The sequence below is a fragment of the Cryptomeria japonica genome, chromosome 3 (assembly GCF_030272615.1).
Source record: "Cryptomeria japonica chromosome 3, Sugi_1.0, whole genome shotgun sequence".
Lineage (NCBI taxonomy): Eukaryota > Viridiplantae > Streptophyta > Pinopsida > Cupressales > Cupressaceae > Cryptomeria > Cryptomeria japonica.
Window position 1 is genome coordinate 952,758,946 of NC_081407.1, and position 21,047 is coordinate 952,779,992.

Here is a 21,047-nt window from a genome sequence, read left to right on the forward strand (position 1 = left end):
GAGCACTCCAGTAGCGTATGGAAGGTCCTAGGTTCGAGTCCTAGCTGGTCCATGTCTCAACATGGTATCAGAGCCAGGTCCAGGCTAGGAGAGGTGTGGCTTAAGGGGGGGTGTTGGTGTTGGAAATAAGCCACACCTGGACCGACGATGGACTGGTCCAAGAGGGGCCAGTAGCTCAGTGGTAGAGCACTCCAGTAGCGTATGGAAAGTCCTAGGTTCGAGTCCTAGCTGGTCCATGTCTCAACAATTACATTCTAAATTGGTGGCAATTTTTCATGTCAGAAGTGATTTTTTTATGATGGAATCTTATGGTAGGTCTGATTATGACAAATTTTTGATTGATTACGATGGAAGAAGAGTTAACTATGATAGGTATGCCCCATGTGATGGTGGCACCTATGCATGCATGCAGACATATTGCATGTTGAGGGGTCCTATGCATGAAGAGAAGGGGATTGGAAATGGTAAATGCAAATCAGGTGGTTTCTGGTTATGACAATGCACTTCATGCAAAGCTGTTGCATGCATGCAAGTGTTGTGCATATGTCATGTCCCCTCTTTGATTGATATATATGAAACAATTATTATTTATTAATTAATATAATATAATATAATATTTATCAACAAATGAGTATTTGAAATTATTAAATATTTACTTTTTTAATTATATTTATTTATCAATAATAATATTCTTGAAGTATTTAAATTAATATTATATTACATAAATTATAAACAAATTATTAAATTATATACAGCATATTGAAAACCTAGAATGCAGCATATACATATTGAAGACTCAGAATACATATACAACAAACTATACAGAAAATATACGTTTATGTTAATACATATACAACAAACCATTTATACATATACTGCAAACATATATCTATGAAAGAACAGCGAATGCTAGAAATGAGTGTCTCAGACATTAATTAATTCTTAAACAGCCAATATCACAAAGAAATACGATTTACACTAGAAAAGGTACGATCTATTATGTACACTTAATAAAAAACAATGACTAATGAAACGGAAGGGGTGCGATGGTCTTTGTTTTATTACAATGATTTGTATTTGTGATGTTTAATAATTGTTTTCTATAAAGTAATACAATTCACCAAAGTGTGGTGAATGGTTGCTGTGTGAATAGTGATGACTATTACATGAAAGGAGATGACTCTTAAAAATATAGATAAATATAGAGTCGAAATGAATGGTAGAGGGGGTGGAATATGGGTACATCTCTGAGGTTATAATTCAGAATAAGGAAGATAAAAATAATAATAAGCAGATAGAAAAAGAAGAAATAAGGAATGCATCCGCAGTCAATGTGACTGGGAAAATCCCTACGGGTAATAATATGGGGCTAGTAATGTTATTAATGCAATTCGATATTACTAATGCCATTTAATATTATTAATACAATTTTAATATTATTAAATATAATAGGTGGCTATTAATATAATATAGTATTGTTAATACAACAAGTTGCTGTTAATATAATATCATATTGTCAATACAATATGATGTTGATAATGTAAAATAATATTGTTAATTCAATACAAGTAATACGACATAAGAAGAGGAATATAAAAGGAAGCCATGGTAGATCAGAAAGGGAAAAAAGAATAATATAATGATTGTAAATCTAGATATTGATATAATAATAGATATTAATATAATAATTATAATTCATATAACTAGAAATTAATAAATATGTGAATGATTTATAAATGAATCGAAATAAGATTAATTATTTAGTATGGTAAGATAGCAAGTACTTGATAGACTAAAGAAAGAATAGAACATCTCAGATTTGATTCATGTTAAGATAGTCTTGACTGTTAATCAAGTTAGTTTAAGTCATAAGTACTTTGAAAATAGATTAATTATGGTTAAAATTGACTAAACCCTAGTAGGGGACATCAGAGCCTTGATCCTGCCATCCTACAGGGTAAAGAGGAATCGATGAATCATTCTAGTCAATAAGAAGGAATCTAACAATACAAGTATTTGCGTGCATGTATATATCAATGTGTATGCTTCGTGTTTTTATGTGTATTCTCCATGTTTGGTGCATTCCTGATATGTTTCCAGCATGTTTATTCCATGTGTGTTTCCAAAGCCATTTCATATTAGAAGTCATTTTGAACACTCCATGATCATTGCTTGAGGACAAGCAATCTTGGGTGGGGTGGACTGTAATGTCCCCACTTTGAAATGGAATTTAATAATAAATAATAATAATAAAATTAAAATATTAAAAATTAAATTATAATGTAAAGAATATAACGAAATATAATTAATTAAAATTTAATTAAGTTCATGAATGGTTAAAAGACATGGAAGGAAAATTTGTGACTCCCTCAACAATAAGATATAAAAAGGAGAAGAGAACCTCATTTGGGAGGGGGATAACTTGGAAATCAGAAGTGCAGATCTGATTTAAATAAGAAGTGCAGGTCTGATTGTGAAAGGTTGTGTCCCTTTCAAAGGGCAGAAATAATGAAGAGTTGCACACTTTCAAAGGGTGTTAATGGTGAAAGGGTGTGTCTCTTGCCAAAGGGCATACATGACGAAGAGGTATGACCTCTCCCTCACATTGAGAGATATAAAGAAAAAGGAATCAAAGCATCTAGTAACATCACCATGGATCAGATCAGATCAGAATTGTTATTAAGTTAGAGGCAGTAACATCCTTGTTCTTGGTGGTATGCATGGGATGTGTTTAATAAGTATGCTTAATATATGAAGCCCAATAATGTTCTTAGGCAGAATTGATAGTAATATTAATATGGACTGCAATATATATGACAGTCATACGTAATTTCATATATATATTCATAATACATAAGAAATTTTTATACTTATAGTCTAAATAATGTTATTACTGTCAGTGTTTAAGAAGATGGGAATGAGATGTTCCAAAGAGGGGCAGTCTAAATCCAAGCAATAGGTTAAGTCCCAAGATAGGGTGGGGATCAGCGACCCATAATTCTTGAGGGTATGGACCCAAGATAATTAAGGGCTTGGATCTGTAAACTTTGAGGGAACCTATTGTAGTTGGTCTCTAAGTGCATTATTAACATACGTAAACCCTTCTCCCTTAAAACTGAAGTAGTAGCAAGGTTTGATATCTGTATTAAGAACTATGAATAATGAAATTAATCATCTAATGAGGAAAATAGATAAACACTTGATAATAACTAATTGAAGAATATCAATCAATTTTAATATATTGAAATAGATCAGATAGGGGACATTACAGCATGTCAAGGAGATTCAAGACAAGCATGCAGGTGTTGGATTCTTGCCATGTGGCAATCCTAGGTGTCCATCTTCTCTTGTGTTGTAATATTTATTTGATACTTGTTCATTTTGTATAGTAGTACAGGTTTGAAGATTTCATGAGCATTGTTATGTTGCCGGAATCACTTTAAAAATCTTCTTGTTGTTGAAGACTCTTAATGAGCTTAGCTCTGTGATTGTATTGTAATCTCTTTTAGATTACTGATAATACAAAGAGTTGTGCTTTTGGAGTGGGGGTTTTTTTCTCTCGAAAGGGTTTTTCCCTTGTATATCTGCTGTTATGATTTATTTTGTTTTGTGCTTTTGATTAAGTTAAATGAATGTGCATCTAACAATGTAACTGATAAGGGTTTAACAAAAGTTTTTGCACTATCACCTCCACTTAGGTTGGTGTAGTAAGTTGTTTCCACTAACCTGGGTTCCTTTCATTCATATCAGGGGTTTGATGCCACTTTTTTTTGGTTAAATCTTCATGGAACTATAATTTCTTCATCCAGGTGCTGGTTCATCTAATTTGTGGAACTATATTGAAGAGATGGATTCAGATATCTTTAGTGTGATACAAGATGTATGTTAAACAATGATAAAATTTGGTATTAAGTAAGAACTATGAATGATATCATCTCTTTTTTTTGGCAGAGATAACATTTTAAACTTATCTCAGTATACCATGTATTTCTTCCCCATATTCGATAGAGATTCATGGTTGTGGTTATCTGTGTATAGAGCTTATTCTTTATGTTTACCACATCAATTAGCCATCAAATCTCTCTTTCTGAGATTATACATCAATTGTTTTTATTGAACTTTCCTTTGCCTGCCATCTGCATTCTATTTCGTGTTGTATTATGTGCATGTGCTTTCCTTAATTGATCTATCTCTTACCTTGGAATTTAATTCCTTACAGAAATCAAACTCTTCCTTTTTTCAGTGTTTTATAATCTATTTATTCTCAAAAGCTTCTTCTGCACAATATTTTCCCCATACAATATTCCTGCAGTCTCTTATTGCCAGAGCTCCTGATTAAATTCTTGGGTTCTTAGTAAGTCTCCTTCTGTGAGTTGTTTGGATTTCATATTGCTTAAGTATGTAAAATCCAAAAATGTTTGAGAGCTGGTGCTTTCCAATGGCCACAACTGTTGTTTTGCTTTCCCCTTTTGGGGTCCACAAAGATCTAAAGCAAAGCGCATGCTATGCTGCAGCTAGTGATTACATGTTCAAGGAAGTTGATATTCTGTTGTTATATCCTTTTTGTAACACCAAGAGAATCATAAAACATTTTCCCTTGGGTCTCAAGTTCAACCTATATTTCATAAAATAAGTTGTGCAATCAACTTACAACTTGCAGGCTTCTAATTTTCATCATTTGACTGAATTTGGTTTCAAATAACTGATAGTGTTTGTCATTGATTGTAGGGTGATTTCCTTGTTCACTTCATGGATATAGCTCGAGATGAGCTTGCTAAGAAGCCAGCTGCAATATCAGTAGAGAAGCTACAGGTATATCACTTCACCTCTGTAAATTTTAAGAAATATCTAATATTTTTTTGGAACACACTGTTTGCCCTCTCGGGTGAATAACTTAAAGTACACGGATAAAACACTGAATGCAGAATGATAACGCCATAGATATCAGACAAGTATTAGAGATGTTATTCCATTCCTAATTGTTTTTTCCTCACAAGTTACATTCGGAAGTATTTAAAGTACCGAGGGGGTGCGAGCGCCAACCGTCACACTGCAACTACCACCCCGCGGTTGCCAACTAACCAAGACAATTACAACTTAATTAACTAGTTTTATTTCCGTGTACAATATTGCCGCCAACATCACTCCCCCCAAAAGAAAAGAAGTCGTCTCCGGACGACTTAATACAAAATAGAGATGACATTAAATAGAACTGCTGATGCCAGTCGAGCCTGGAACTTATACACCTGCTGCGTCCTCGCTTGAAAACCCTTTTCTGCTACCATCCTATGCTCAAGTGCGGATTTCACCATTAGTGCTTCCTTTGACCTCACAATCCTCCTGTGCCTAAACCAAACTTGTCTGCAAAACACGCGTTTCAGTCTCAGCCTCCACCAACTGCTACTCAAATGATATTGTCTCCCTAGCCAATTTGTCCTCGATAGCCACCCGCGCTGCCCTCTCAGCATCCAACTCCTGGGTACGCTGAGCTGAGTCTCACGCTACTCCTGCCTCCAACCTGGTGGTCAGCTCCTCCCGAGCCCTCTGTGCATCCACCAAGGCAACCGCACGTCCAACCGAGACATACTCCAAGTTCCTCAAAGCGTACCATTCTTGCCTGGAGGTGGCCACAACCCGCTGGCACAAAGGCTAGGAGACACCTCAAATCCTCCATCACACTCCCCAAAGGCGAATAACTGAACTGAATAACTCCCTGGTGTCATACAACTGCGTGGACCTGCAATGCCTTCCCTCAAACTCTGTTTGTTCCCAACCTCCAAATCCGTCTCCCTCTACGGCTTATCGGCTTATGGCTTCCCCGCCAATGCTTAGCTGCAAGCTTCTTTCTCACAGTACGGACAACCACAACACTTCCCGTGACATCTCTAATGCCCTTCGCCCAACTCCAACAAGTGTACTGTAGCTCAAAAATAAACTGGGGTCTGGGGCAGCGCCCCTCGCGGGGTCCTAGCTCCAGATGTCATCGAATAATATTTCAATCTGGTCGTTGTCGTTGTTTTTTTATTTTTTTGTTTCCTCTGTAATGTCCCCGATGGCACCACGGCCAAACAACCTCCTCGTACGGTTAACAACAGCACTGACACCTCCAATCGTACGGCCACCTTCCCGTGCGGTCAACACCCCTCCACCGTACGGCTGTGTTTGTTTGTGTGGTGCTGCGTTGCTGTGCGCGTCTCTCCTTTTTTTCTCTTCGTTAGTTTTTTGTTTGACGTGGGTGCGTGTCTTTCTTTGTGCGGGGTTTTTATTTCTTCTCCTTTGAGTGTGCGGACTTATGCGGGGCTTTTATGTGTGCGGGTGTCCGCCGCATGGTGGCATTCACCGCCGGCGGCAACTGCCGCACGCTGGCATTCACCGCCAGTGGCAACCATCGTTGGTGTAACCACCGTCGGTGTAACCACCGTCGGTGTAGTCACCGTATGATGGCCCCACGTTTTTTCTTTTTTTTTTTCGTCGTACGGTACGGTTGTCATACGGACTGTACGTTTTTTTATTTTATTTTTATTTTATTTTTATTTCTAATTTAGTTGTCTAGAGAGTCTTCGGCTCGGGTCCCCTGTCTCTGGGATCGCCCTTCATCCTTCTACGTTTTCCTCGCCCAAGAGTCTCCCGCGTTGGTCCCGTGCCTCTCAAGTCGCCTGCCTGGCCTCTCGAGTCCCCTTCCATCCTATCGGGTCCCCCTTCGGATTCTCGGGTGTCCTTTCGGCCTCTCGGGTCCCCCGCGTGCTTGTTGTGGTAGGGTTTCAATTTGGACCCATTGGTGGCAAGTCTATTTTTGATGGCCATCCGAAGACTTGGAACCACAAATTCTACAGGGACCACAGTCTCCTTCCCGTACATAAGAAGAAGAATAATAATAAAAATTTTGAAGGCTGCAGCCTTCAGCACTAGATTCCAGTCATCTCCGACAAGGATGATCTTGGGGTCACTCATCCCCCCGAGGTTTGTCTCCTTTAAATTGGCTTCCTAGTATTTAATGGGCTCCCCCTTCGGGAATTGGTGTGCCGGTGTCTCGATCACCGAGGCCCTCCCTTCCTTGTACTCGCCATATTCTGGGGGAAATACATCTGGTTCTTCCTCCATGCTCAATACATTGCAGGAGGGTGTAAATAATTCATAATCTCCCATTTGCCAATGGAAGAGGCCATTCAAGGAGTCCCCGTCGTCCCCTGAGCATGCCTCCAGTTCTAACACCCCTTCGTCACTAGGCTCCATGCGGTGTCCGTCTCCGCTCTCCCCCAACTGGCCTCCTTCAGATTCCGAGTCGGAGGAGGATGCCAACTCCTCACTCACCATCTGCGTACGGAGATCAATCATGTACTTCCTCCCCACCTTTTCCAAGGAAAGAGTATTCCGCTTCCAGTTATGGTTTGCTTTTGCTACAATGAGCCACCCACGCTCGAGAATGGCGTCATACCCTTTCTACTTCAGGGGAATTACTACAAAATCCAGTACGAATGGTTGCGTGCCAATCATCACTTGCTGGCCCATGAGGGTACCAAGGGGTTTAATCCCATGTTGATCTGCCCCTAGTAGGTTGAACGTGGGGGGCCACAACGTAGGCTTTCCCAATTTTTTCCATGTGGCTTCTGGGAGTACATTTACTCCGGACCCTCCGTCCACAATAGTGTCTGTCAAGGTAGTCCCCAGTATGCCCATCTCTACCATCGCCGGTTGGCGTCCGCTGTTGACTACCAACAACATGGGATCGACAGTGGGGCTTAGGACCTCCCTTAACGCAGGGTTGGCTGTGGGGCTCACGACCTCCCTCATTTTCACCTGTGAGGGTACAGAGTTTAAGATAGCCGTTTTTAGCTGCGGCATGGTCTCCAGGAGGTCTTGTATTCTCATGAGTACCTCCATCTGCAATATCTGCCCAATGATGTTATTTTCCGCTTCCGTACGGGATGATTTACTCGCCACCTCGTTGTCTCGTTGTTCGGTTGTCATCTCGCGTTCAATATTGGCCTTTGCCTCCCGTAATCTCTCCTTCTCCGTACAGGGGTCGGGATAAGTGGCTTTTTTCGTCTAGGTGCGGGTGATCACCAGTACTTCTTTCTCACCAGTCTTCTCAGCCTTCTTAATGTTGAGGAGATTAACCCCTGCTTGTGGGCAATTTGCGTCCTCATGGTCGCCTGGCCCACACCATCAGCAGAGGTGCTGAGGGGTGGCTTCCTTCGTGCAATCACGGGCGAAGTGCCCCCACTGATTACAGGCCCTACATTGGATAATTGGCCGGCCCTTGGCGTCATACTGGATACGGCTTCCGTTATTGTTATTGTTGCTATTCCTTCCGCCACCGCGTCTGTTGTCCCGGTAACCTCCAAATGATGCCGTTGTGTTGGTTTGCTGGGCCGTACCCGTTGGTGTGGATGTTGTGGCTTGCTCCGTGAACAACACTTGGCTCATTTGCGTACTTCGGGTTTTCATGTTGTATGGGCACTCCTTGGTGGAGTGTCCCATCACTTGGCAAATCTCGCAGAATGCCTTCTTCGGGCAAGTATCCTTTGTGTGCCCCTCCTCTTTGCACTTAGTGCACCATATTTCCCCTTCGGTCCGACCGGTGTTTCTCATTGTTTTGAATTCCCTCCTCATTCGCTCCATGTCTTTCTGGAGCGCTTGCATCCATTTGCCAGCCTCGCTGTCGCTGCTGCTTCCCTGTGACGAGTCATCCTCCTCGGACGAGCTATCCTTCTTCTTTTTCTTCGATGTCTTGGTCTCGCTCTCGAGATCCATCACTCTATTGTATGCGTCTTCGTACGATGAAGGTGGAACAATTTTCATCTTCTTTCGGAGGGAATGCTTTAGTCCCTCCACGAACCATCGCTTTTTCAACCCATCTGCTGGTTGACTCTCCATTTTTCCCAATAGTTCCTTCAGCCACCGACTATAGGCTTGGACAGTCTCGTTCTTGTTCTACTTCGTTCCATAGATCTCGGCGACTATTTCGTTGTCATCTCTCAGGAGGCGGAACTCTATCTCAAACTCCTTCTTCAGGTCTGGCCATGTGTCGACTTTGGCCTTATCCATGTGTGAGTACCAGTCTATGGCTACTCCCCTTAAAGTTGCTGGGAACTGTGTTACCTATTCGTCTTGGTCGGTAACACCGTTCGTTGACCATATGGTTTCGCACGTTCGACAATGGCGGACGGGATCTTCCTTCCCGTCGCCATTGAACTTCGGCAATTTTTGTTTACTCGCCATCACTGGGGGTCGTCTTCTTGGAGGTGGCGGTGGCTGTGTTTGTGCCCCTGCGCCGCTCCCTCCGGTCCCTCTGGTGCCGGTGGTGTGTCCTGCGTGGGTGATTGGAGGTACAGTGTTTTGCCTGCCGAGTGTGGCACCTATCGTACGGTTATCCTCCCCTTCGTTGTCACCCCCACCCACTCCTGGCTCCCTTTGGTGATCCTCACTTTGTGGTGTAAGGGATAAGTTTCTGAACCGATCCTGGGTCTCTTCGACTAGATCTCTCCTTAACCTTGTTTCCTCCAGAAACTCTTTGTGGCTCCGCACCCTACGGTGTTCTGGCGACGCGTAGAAATTTCCGTCGGCTTATGCACCCTCCGTGACACCTCCTTGTTTCCCCTCGGGCCACCCACCCTTTGGTAGGTCGTCCTTCGGCAAGTTGCCTCAGCCTCCGTCTACGTTCTTCTTGCTGCTCTAGAATCAAGGCCCTCTGCGCGGCCTCCCACTCGTCCGTTTCTGCTTTTTTATTTCTATCTTTATTTAATACATTGGGCATAAATCACTTCCGTACATAGCAAGCGCACGCCATGTACACAAAAAAAAAACTTTTATTTTTTTTCCTTTCGGCCACAATTTATCTCAACATTGTGCTGGGATTATTACAAGGTTCAATTTCCCCTTTGCCTCTTGCCATCACGCTCTGCGTCCCACGATGATTGTTCCGTTTGCGCGTCGTCGGTCTCTGGGTTAATCTCACCAACAGGTAGGCCCATTGTGTCCGTGCGCCATGCGCGTCTTCCGTTCTCGAGTACGTCTAGGCAACGGTGCCAAATGTTTGCCCTCTCGGGTGAATAACTTAAAGTACACGGATAAAACACTGAATGCAGAATGATAACGCCATAGATATCAGACAAGTGTAAGAGATGTTATTTCATTCCTAATTGTTTTTTCCTCACAAGTTACATTCGGAAGTATTTAAAGGTACCGAGGGGGTGCGAGCGCCAACCGTCGCACCGCAACTACTAGCCTGCGGTTGGCAACTAACCAAGACAATTACAACTTAATTAACTAGTTTTATTTCCGTGTACAATATTGCCGCCAACACACACTATTCCAAGGATTAACAATGGTGCGACACACATCAATCTAAATAATTTTTTTCTCTTCTTATACAATGGATCACACAAAACTTATAGTAATACAAAAAAATGTTGGGAATGGTTTTCAGACACAAAATGGATGCTATAAAATAAGCTGGGTTCAAGAATTATTTTTAGAAATATAATTTGAATTCTATTTTACACTTTAGACTTCTATCGACTGATATGACTGGAATAGATGAAAATAAGAGGTATGCTGTGTATTCAAAGGTACACAACAAATGCATTAAGGGTTTTGTTTTTTCAGAATTATGAAGGCACATGTATAGGTAAAATTTGTTGTATTCAATTTTTTTAATTATGATTATTGGAGGCAGCATAATTTTACTTTTTCCTAGTATGCATATCTCTTCCTCACAATTTTTTGTCTAAAAGAATTTTGTTACAAGGGATAATCCACAATTGGTTAAGTAGCACAGGCATGGAAAGCATTTTCTTGGAGTTAATTTTGAAGGTTGATTGATTGGTAGAACTAACAAATGCTTCATTATGTAGATAAAATTCCTCCTAGGTGCAAAACTCCCTAAGAATTAGCTACTTCAGCATTGAAATAATATTTGTCTTAGCAGCCATGAAAAGAACCAAATTAGCTCACAATTTACCCTTACCCCAAGCTGTATAAGTAGTACTGACATTGGGGGACCATCGAAGATAGTCCTGGTGTTTGGCCTAATACATGATGAATCTAATAATTCGAAAACACCCCATTTGTAGACAGTGGCACTTGGGTTTATTTTACATGATAGTAAGCCCCAAGTTGCTTCATTATGTTGCTGGACAAAATTGAGTTAATTAAGTTGTTAATCCATAGCCATTGTCTTGTTATTGCTATCACTATTCAATGCTATCTATTGCTGTTATAACTGTTAATCATGTTTCAAGTGGCATCTTTGAAAACCTCACCTGAGATAATAACCTTTGATATATATTTAGATGTACATTATTGTGGTTTTAATTAAGCTGTTGCAATCCATAGCCATTGTCTTGTTATTGCTATCACCATTCAATGCTATCTATTGCTGTTATAACTGCTGCAATTCATTTCTGTCATAATTCTCGAATATCTGTTAAAGAACGTGCTGGGCTGAATGTTATATTGTGGCTGGGAATTGGTAACACCTGAAATTGCCAAGTTCTCAAATTTACTTTTATGGATGACTCCTTGATCTTTTTCTTCAAAGAAATACCACATGCCCATTGCCTGCTGCCAGCCCAGTTCAGCTACTTCTCATTTGTCAGACCTTGGACCATTTTGTCTTATCTTGAACTTGCTCTTGTTTCACATTGATGCCCAACACCTGTGTATTGTATCCATTTTCTCTTCTTACCTGTCCTTTTCTTTCCAAATGGGAAAAACTGCTATGGTGGTTACACATTTATTTAAGTGGCAGTTTAGTCACAAACATCGTATGAAAATGAATGGTCAAAAATGGAAGGTGGATGATTACATGTCTTTGACATTTCATTTTCCTCTGCATGCTTTTTCAGTCAATCTAGCATGCTCAATTGGCTGTCCATTTCTATTTAATATCTAACCCTATAGGTCCTTAGGGATCTTTTTCTTTCTATTTTTTTTTGTAATGTACAACTTAGCTCTCTACCTTGCGATGACAATATCTGTCCTGCTGTTTTTCCTATTTTTAGTTTAGAATTGTAGCTTTCAGTCAGTAGACTGACACATTGATGCTTGAGAGCCTCAGTTTACTTGATTCTCTAAAGCAGGTCATACAGTTCTGCTACTCTAGATGCTTTCTTTTTGACGATGTCCAACTTCAATCAACAGTTTTCTTGCCCCATGGTTCATCGTCTTCTTTGATAGTTCAAGGTTTTTAATGGTTTGAATGTTTTTCAAGTTATTAGGTAGGTTTTAATTAAAATTCTACCCCTAACTCAAAAGTTGGATTCACCCATGTAGAGCTCCCACTAAAAGCAATATTTTCACAGGGCCAAGCTGGCCTCCCTCTCATGGATCTTAGCAAACAAAGCTCTGATACCAAGTGAAAGGAAATAAAGGATTACTGATAAACTTTAGAGATGAGTTATGCTAACAAAATCCTATATGCACTAAAAATTGAAGCAACTGCATACACAATTAACACAAGGTTTACTGGCCTCCCTCTCATGGATCTTAGCAAACAAAGCTCTGATACCAAGTGAAAGGAAATAAAGGATTACTGATAAACTTTAGAGATGAGTTATGCTAACAAAATCCTATATGCACTAAAAATTGAAGCAACTGCATACACAATTAACACAAGGTTTACTGGCCTCCCTCTCATGGATCTTAGCAAACAAAGCTCTGATACCAAGTGAAAGGAAATAAAGGATTACTGATAAACTTTAGAGATGAGTTATGCTAACAAAATCCTATATGCACTAAAAATTGAAGCAACTGCATACACAATTAACACAAGGTTTACCTTGTGGAAGCCTTACAGGAAAAAAGCAAGAAAAAATGACAAAGCCATTCAATGTATTGACAAATAGAATGTTTACAATATAAAGAGATTTCTTCTATGCTGATTTTGTGTTTCCATTGTGTGCAAATGCAGCTACATACACCCTTTGGCATCCTATTTTGAAGTTGGAAATACAAAGCAATATGCCTGTTTTATAGGCGCAAGGTTACAAGAAACAGCTTACTGAATGTTGTCATTTGACCGTAATGACAACATCCAATGATGACAGATCTTACACATACATTCTCACCTTTGACACCAAGGACAAACTTCTTCAACTGAGTGCCCTTGATATCAATGACAATATTTCCAACAATTATCTTTTCTGGTGTCAAAGATTTACAGGTATAAATTTATGGAAGTTTTGTTGGTGAAAATAAATTTCTCATAAGTCATGTCCTTTAAATATATGGAAGAACTGGTACTAATATCAGAATTTGGAAAGTTGGGCACCATTTGCAAAGAGTGTTAACAAGAGAAGTGAATGGATTGACTACCTTCCAGAGATATCCTTCATACATTCCAGTAGTAGATTTATTAGCAAGCTGAGCAAATTCGTAATGCCCCCATTTTTGTGGCCATTCCAACATCTTCAGAAGCTCGAACTTTCTTTGAGAGTGACATCCTTGTTAGAATGGAGTTCAGTTAATGGTGTACTGTTCAGGGGATCAAGATGAGTTTGCTGATGCTTTTTTGGGGGTAGTTTTGTCATTTTGGGTTCATTCTAAACTTCTTGGAGGAATATTCCATTTTTGGAAATAAATTTTAATTAAGTTGCATCTCCAATGAGCTTCGGAGTGTGCTGGCATAATTAGAATTCACTTTTGGGCTATTTTATTGTTTTCTGCATCTTTGGTTGGATGTGCAATAAAATAATTTAATAATTAAATGTTAAAGTTGTCAAAAAAGTAAAAAAGTAAAATACAACTTATGTTAAATATTTAATTGGTTTTTAAAGTCACTTAAAGTAGCAAAAGTTATTATTGTTTTAAAAGTGATTTTAAAATATTGATTTCTGAAAAGTTCCTTGTGGAATTATAAAAGGAGGATGAGGAGATTCATTTGGGCATTCTCGGCATTTGATATTTTCTGAAAAACCCTAGTTGTGGAGCTATACAGATTCCTACAGCCCTAGGACGAAAACCCTTAGGCAAAGATTGGTTTCGGAAGTGAGAGATCTTTCCTAACCAATATTGGGTGAATTCATTTAGAATTCACAGTTGTACTTATGGAGAAACATGGATTTTATGAATGGATGCCGGAATTGGAATCCTAGGTACAAATTTATTTAGATTTGCTTACAAATAAGAAATTTGTCGCTATTGTGTGTGAGAGTGAATATAGATACATGATATTGCAGTGAGTTGTGCTATGATAAAACATATTAAAATTCTTAAATTTCTGAGGAGCTGGATCAGTCTTCCAGCCATGCCATTTGTAATGCCTAGAAGTGGCTGTACCATTTAATAAATTACAAAGTAGGATCAAAGCTGTTAGAAGGCTTAAAAGCCTCTTGGCTACTTCAAAGTAGCCTTTTAAAGGATTATTAATATCTATCCTTACCTCGTTTAAGGAAGTCGTAGCTTATAAATGATTTCCGAACCTTCTTTAGGGAGCCTTACATCACGAGGAGGGTGCCATACAGCCCATTAAGGCAGTTAAAGTATGAGGAATGAGTGCTGATGTGGATGTTTCAATGTCAGCAGTAAGGTCAGCAAATAGTCTCAAGAATATCTGCTTATTTATGATATCAATAATTTTTCTATAGCACAATTGCTTCAGCAGTTTATATGTTCATCAGAATATTATATTTGAGAAATTTGAGTGAGAAGAAAAGTACTTTCAGTACTTATATTGGAAATATGGGTTTTGATGGCCATTTAAGATGCTCTACCAATATAACACTGAAATGCAAATTGTTTGACGAAATGCTCATGTGAGATCTGTAGACAATGTTATGGTTTTTGTGTTGAATTTATGATTCTAAATCTTAGTAGCAGCAACCCTGAGCGTTTCCACTAAGAAATAGCTCATAGCGGATTATATGCAAAGTTTTTGATGAAATCCCTATGCATCGTAACTTGTGAAAGTGGCAATATCTTGGTTAAAAAGTTTTGGGTGGTTCATTATAGAATTGAGGATGCATTGGTGATTGAAGGCTCATGTTGGACATTCTAGAGATCGTTGAGGTTGTGTTTTGCATTGTAGAGGTCACATTTGACATTTTGGAGGTTGTTGAGGTCCCGTTTTGCATTTTGGGGGTTGCATGGGTTCATGTTTGGCATTCCAGAGGTCGCATGAGGAATCCAGAGAGTCACATTGGTGTTTGGAAGGCAGCGACAGGCATTTGGGAAGTTGCAGGAAGAATGTAAGTGGATATTTTGACTAGTTTATGGTGTTTGAGCAGGAGGATGTGAGGGTTTCAAAGGTTTGAGTTAAGCTGGAAGCTGATACCAGTGACTGTCATTTTGTTGAACCTGCTGGATAGAGTTGAACTAAGGTGATGAAGAATGAATAATATATACATGACAATAAATGGGGTCATGAGGCTACCAATTGTTGTTTGAAGTGCAGAGTCGGTCATTTCATACAAACTTTGTTCACAGTCAGATGTTATGAATGCCAGCAAAACAGGAGTTTCTACAACCAGCAAGCCACTCTAATTGTAAAAAGGACAGAATTTATTGTTAAATGTGATTATTGCAATAGAATCTCTGTTATTTGTTAATCAATTGAAACAGAAATTTATTTCAGCACTATGTTAAGAATGCTCCATATTTGTGTTTATGGTTGCTGCCATTCATATTTTGGCATCAAATTTGTATGAGAAAACTGTCAGACATTTGCATTCTATCCCTAAATTTCGCAAAGCAATTAAACAACCTATACCACAAACACAAAATATTCTATTAGGGTCTATAGATAGACATAGTTTGTCAAATTCTAGCAAAGAATGGAAAATGGTCACCAGTCCAAAGGAGCAAGCCTTAGGTAAGCAGGATCAAACATTGATTGAGAATCTGAGATATCAAAAGTGGTAGAGGATTGTTGAATATACACTAGAGCAAAAGCAATGACTAGGTTCTATTTCCAACGCTAAAGTGATAGTTTTATGCAGTGGTGCGAAAAGAATCAACTTTTAACATATAACGTAATGGAATGAGATATAAACAGTGATTTTATGTGAAATTCATTGATTATTATAAAACATCCATTAGAAATTCTAGATAATGATAATCTACGGTGAGAGTTAAGCTATCCTATTTACTTTTATCTGTAAAAATATGAGAACATGTAAATTCTGTGTATTCTGGTATTTGGCCAGCTTATTTTCTTACTGTTATTTATCTTACAAATGCAGACAAATAATTCAAATCTGTTTTGCTATTCACCTAATTTTGACTTCAAAATAGAATGATAGTCACAGCCTTTACCTTGTCGTATAATATTTTCTTTTGTAACAGTCTTTACTGGATCTTGCCCTACGAACATCGATTGCTGCGACTGATCCCTTTCACGAGGACCTCACCTGCTGTGTGGTATGAAATTTGTTTTCTTAAATTTCATTCTTCTGAAATGTTTTGCAATCTGACACAGATTTAGTGTGGAGTTTTTTCAAAGTTTTCACATTCTGAATACAGGAAAGAACCTCATTGCTAGTTCAATTGGATGCCATGAAGAAAATGGGTAATGGCATGTCAGACCTAAACACAGACGCAGAGCCTTTAGAAGGTGACAAATCCAGTTCAGATATTAGTAACCAATCGGATTCAATCAGTGTTACTGGCTTGGAGACTTTTACCCTTGATTATAAGGTTAGTTGCTATAGAAGTTTATAAATCTAACATGTCATGGATTTTTGGATAATATCTTGAGAAATTTGTTAATCTTTTCTGCCTGTAAATTGTGTATGTACAGGTACCGTGGCCATTGTCTCTTATACTATCAAAAAAGGTTCTTACTAAATATCAGCTTATTTTCCGTCTTCTTTTCCACTGTAAACATGTACAACGTCAGCTTTGTGGGACATGGCAAGCCCATCAGGTGTGTCTTCATTTTGTTAATGTTTAATTTGTAATTTTCATCCTTTCTTGTCTTTGGTAATTTCTTCGACAATCATCAATCATCAATGTTATTTGTTTGTATGAATGCATGACAGGGAACTCGTGGTGTGAATTCACTTGGAACAACAATTTCAGGCTCTTATGTGCTTTGCCAAAACATGCTTCATTTCATGCAAAGTCTGGTGCATTATCTTACATTTGAGGTGTGATAAAAATATGCATATTTGTTAAGTAAATAACTCAATCTTGGTTTACTTTGTTTCAAATTTTAATGATCACCTAAAATTTCAATTCATAATTTATGGCTTAAATAAGTATTACTAAAATGCATGCATTACCAACAGGTTCTTGAGCCCAATTGGCACGTTATGTGTGACAAGCTACAGAATACGGAGAGTATAGATGAGGTTCAAATCAGATCTTTGCCTGGCTCTTTTGAATGTGTTATAGACATATCTATCATTCTCTTTCTATTGTTGAATGTGTTATAGACATATCCATCATTCACTTTCTATTGTTGAATGTGGTGAAAGATAAATTATATGATCTATATTCATTTTGGAACAAGTTTGTAACTTTTGAGTGGTCTTCATAATTGTGAGCATCTTTCAGGTAATGCAGCAACATGATTTTTTCCTCAACAAATGTCAGAAGGAATGCCTTCTTCTTTGGCCAGAAATCTTGCAGGTAAGCAAACATGGTCTCTGTACAGATGTGTAAGATAATATGGGCATTCTATCTGTTATTACATGATGATAATGAAGAAAATGTCCACATTTTGAGCTTTATATGATATCTTTAGGTCATCTTGAAATTCTCACTTTTTCTGCTTGTGTCTAGTTTTAGAAGAAACTGCCATATAACTATGGATTAAAATTGAAAGAGGTGCCAGAACTAAGATAAATGTTCTCTCTTTCACACATGTTCAAAATCACAAATGTTCGAATGAATCTTCTGACACCTAGTAGATCTTATGACTAGCTTTCTTTAAAGTTGGAACTTTAGCAACTTTGTGAAATTGGTTTAGAGTTTAGACAAATTTAACTCGTAGTCTGGACAAAGGGTTGGTGTTCTAACAAGAAAATATTTTCTAAGATCACATCTGCTTTCACATAATTGAATTCTATGCAATCTGCCTAGAACAAAGTGTTCTCGATGATAACAGGGAGACTAGGTGCATATCTATGAAGCTTTAGTTTTTTATCAGTAATAGAACTAAAGATGACTAGTGGATGGGGTTTCCAAAATTCTGGAGGCAAGACCTGGGTTTGGGCAAATGAACATTGGGCTCCACTATCTATGAAAGCATCAAAAGAATACGCTTTATACTTAGCATAATCAAACACTAGCCTGATATATGTAGCATTATTTACAAATACCACACTAGATACTACGTCTGATGGAGAAGGTTGCTGAGTATCTACTTCAAACAGTAATTCTTTTATAGGTTCAATTCCTTTTATGAACCTCTGTTCTTATTCTTTACGCTGTTAATTGTTCAGATGCTCAGTTTGCACTCATTCTTAATTGTGTTTTTGGTTGTGAGAAATACTTCCTTTCACATATACATGTTTATTTTGTTACATTTGGGATGAAGTGATAGGTTGTTTTTTGATCCGAGTCACCCTATGTGGATGTGGCTTTCTCTTATGTTAGACTGCATTCCATTTATTAAATCCTAGTTGCATTCTTCTCATTTTGATAATCTTTCACAGGGAATGAATCTGTGTGTTCATTTTCCACTTTTTTTGTTATCTTTTCCATTTTTATTTTAGTTTATGTAGATTCTACCTTACCTGCTTCCTGGTCATAAGCATACCTTTAAAAATTCAAAACCTATCATACGAGGGAGCTGCTCCTCTTCGATGCAGAGGAAGATCTCTAACCTAAGAGTGATCTCTCCAACTATTGGAATGTTTGTCACTGCCTGTCGGATGAGTCTAAGCTATTTGCAATGAAATATCACAGTGACAAATCTATTTACCAACACACCCCAACACTGGAAATACTTGTATGATTGTATCATGTCAACTTAGTTCCACAATGGTGAATTTGGGTTTGTTTTAAAGCCAAGTTGGTCCATAGAGCAGAAGTAGTTGCCACAGTAATTTCTATGACAAGAAGTTTGGAAGATGACACATTGGAATGGAAAAAAAAATGATATAGCTCATTTAAATGTAGGAGAGTGAAAGGTAAAATGAAGAAAAACAAAGCAAGAATGTTTGTGGAAAGGAAAAACAAAATGATATATTATAGCTCATTTAAATGTAGAAGAATGAAAAGTAACATAATAAACAAACCAAGGATGTTTGTCGAAAAAAAATTGAAGAAAAATGCGAGTTTGCCTTGCTGGTGGAACTCCTTGGTGACAAGGCTTGTAGCCTGGAAAAAGAAGTTAGTGTCCATCACAACATTTTGAAATCTTTCTTTTGGAGGTTAATAGGTTGAACATAAAGATATCCTTGTTTCATCAAAATTTCAAAGTGACACCTTGCAAGAGGAGGATGCGAATTTGAATTAAAAGAATTGGGATGCTCTCAGGGAAATATGCAGATTAAAGGAGGCTAAAGAAAAACAAGATGAAAGACTCAATAGTCAATACTATGGAGGAATTGCAGGGTATCAGGCTAAACTTGAAAAAGGTCTTGAATGTGAGCAAGTCTCCAATATGCAATGTGCAACCAGTATTATAATGCTATGGGGTGTCTGAAATCTCAAGCTCCTTTGGAGCAGGTGGGACCTAGCTCCAGGACACTAGTTGAAGGTTGGATGAGAAGAAAGCCTTTGCAGACCAAGAAGTGGAATTTGTGGAAAAGCACCTAGATCTACTTAAAGATAGGCTGAAAGAGGCTAAAACTAAAGAAAGATGAGAAACCTGAAAAAAGTTGTGGATGTGAGTAGGTGCAACTAGTATTAAAATGCTTGTAGTGTTAGACAATTTGTCATTGATGTCTATATGAAAATGATTATCAGATCAATTCATGTTGGATTAAAAAACACACAAATACTTACAGCTTTGTCTGAGAATCAATCTTCTTTCTTTGCTGATCCTGTATATATTGAGTACAGATTCAATCTGCATTTATTGGGTTGTTCAATCATAATAATGGAACTGTATAACAGCAGTGTTATTGTATCAGATATTGGCAATGACTGAATCACAAGGTTCACAGGTTTCAAAAGGTTCATGAGCCATTACAGCAGTGCTATATTTTTTATATTTAGTTATAACTGTGATCAGTTGTAACTTGGTCATAACTAATTAGTGCCACCTGTACGTAACTTCCATCTGCAAGACATCTCTTTATTATTACTGCAAATAAAGAAAAAGATGCATACTTCTTCACGTGTGAAAGATGAGAGTAGTTCTTGGTTCAGTTTTCAGTCTTCAGTTCCAACTACCATCTACCTATCCAATTGATGGAAGCAGCTTTTAATAGGAGTGTGAAGCATCGATGATTTGAGTGTGTTTTTTACATCAGTTCTTGATAAAAATTTAAAGGCTCCATATGAAATTAGGAGTGAATGTTGTAACGTGCAACAACCTATGCAAATTTGAAATTATAACTTTTACATCTCTGAAGCAGAAAAAAAGGGAAGAACATGCAACTTTTTTTTTTGTGAACAACATTGAAATGAAACTTGAATTGAAAAGAAATCTATGCTATAAGCAAAAATAGTAGATACGAACTGTGTCACAGAATTCGCCGAACTTCAACCATGGAATTCGAATTTTTTCAAATTTAAAAATTTTCTATAAAATTCGTTGAAGTTCAGCCTCATATTCGTATGGAAAAATGCATCAGCCGTTTTTTAAGGTTTTCAAAACTTTTTATAGGGTTTCCACCTATCTTTCATAAAATACTGCTCACACGTTACTCGAAATGCACATCTGAATCTTCTGCGTTTGGAAGTCCAGTTGGCTCTTAAAAATTCTTCTGCATTTGGAAGTCAAGACCTCACACATCTTTCACTTCCCCGCATGCCATCTTTTCGTACATCGTTGCGCTTCAATCTGTGCGAAGCTGGAGAGTTGAGTGGGCAAACTTTGTGGTTTCTTCCGCGTTCGTTCCTTGTGTTTGTTTTTAGGGTTTTTTAATCTATAGTTTTGATATAGTTTACAATACTATATTTATTAATGTATGTTATAATAATAAAAACTA

At 38.2% G+C, this 21,047-nt stretch overlaps 1 protein-coding gene and 1 non-coding gene across 7 annotated transcripts in view; both read left to right on the top strand.

Annotated features, from left to right (window-relative positions):
• LOC131061733 (gamma-tubulin complex component 2) overlaps positions 1 to 21,047 on the top strand; it is a 188,189-nt gene that overhangs the window by 142,240 nt on the left and 24,902 nt on the right. For 5 of the 6 annotated variants that reach the window (XM_057995545.2, XM_057995547.2, XM_057995546.2 and 2 more), the window contains 7 exons: positions 4,729 to 4,812; positions 16,285 to 16,359; positions 16,462 to 16,635; positions 16,739 to 16,864; positions 16,980 to 17,087; positions 17,229 to 17,291; positions 17,497 to 17,571. In XM_057995545.2, the coding sequence (XP_057851528.1) occupies positions 4,729 to 4,812; positions 16,285 to 16,359; positions 16,462 to 16,635; positions 16,739 to 16,864; positions 16,980 to 17,087; positions 17,229 to 17,291; positions 17,497 to 17,571 (705 nt within the window). The remainder of the gene's footprint in view (positions 1 to 4,728; positions 4,813 to 16,284; positions 16,360 to 16,461; positions 16,636 to 16,738; positions 16,865 to 16,979; positions 17,088 to 17,228; positions 17,292 to 17,496; positions 17,572 to 21,047) is intronic. The other variant, XM_057995548.2, reaches the window with a different exon arrangement.
• Positions 165 to 236, top strand: TRNAA-AGC (transfer RNA alanine (anticodon AGC)). Its single transcript has one exon. It is a non-coding gene; the product is annotated as a tRNA-Ala (tRNA).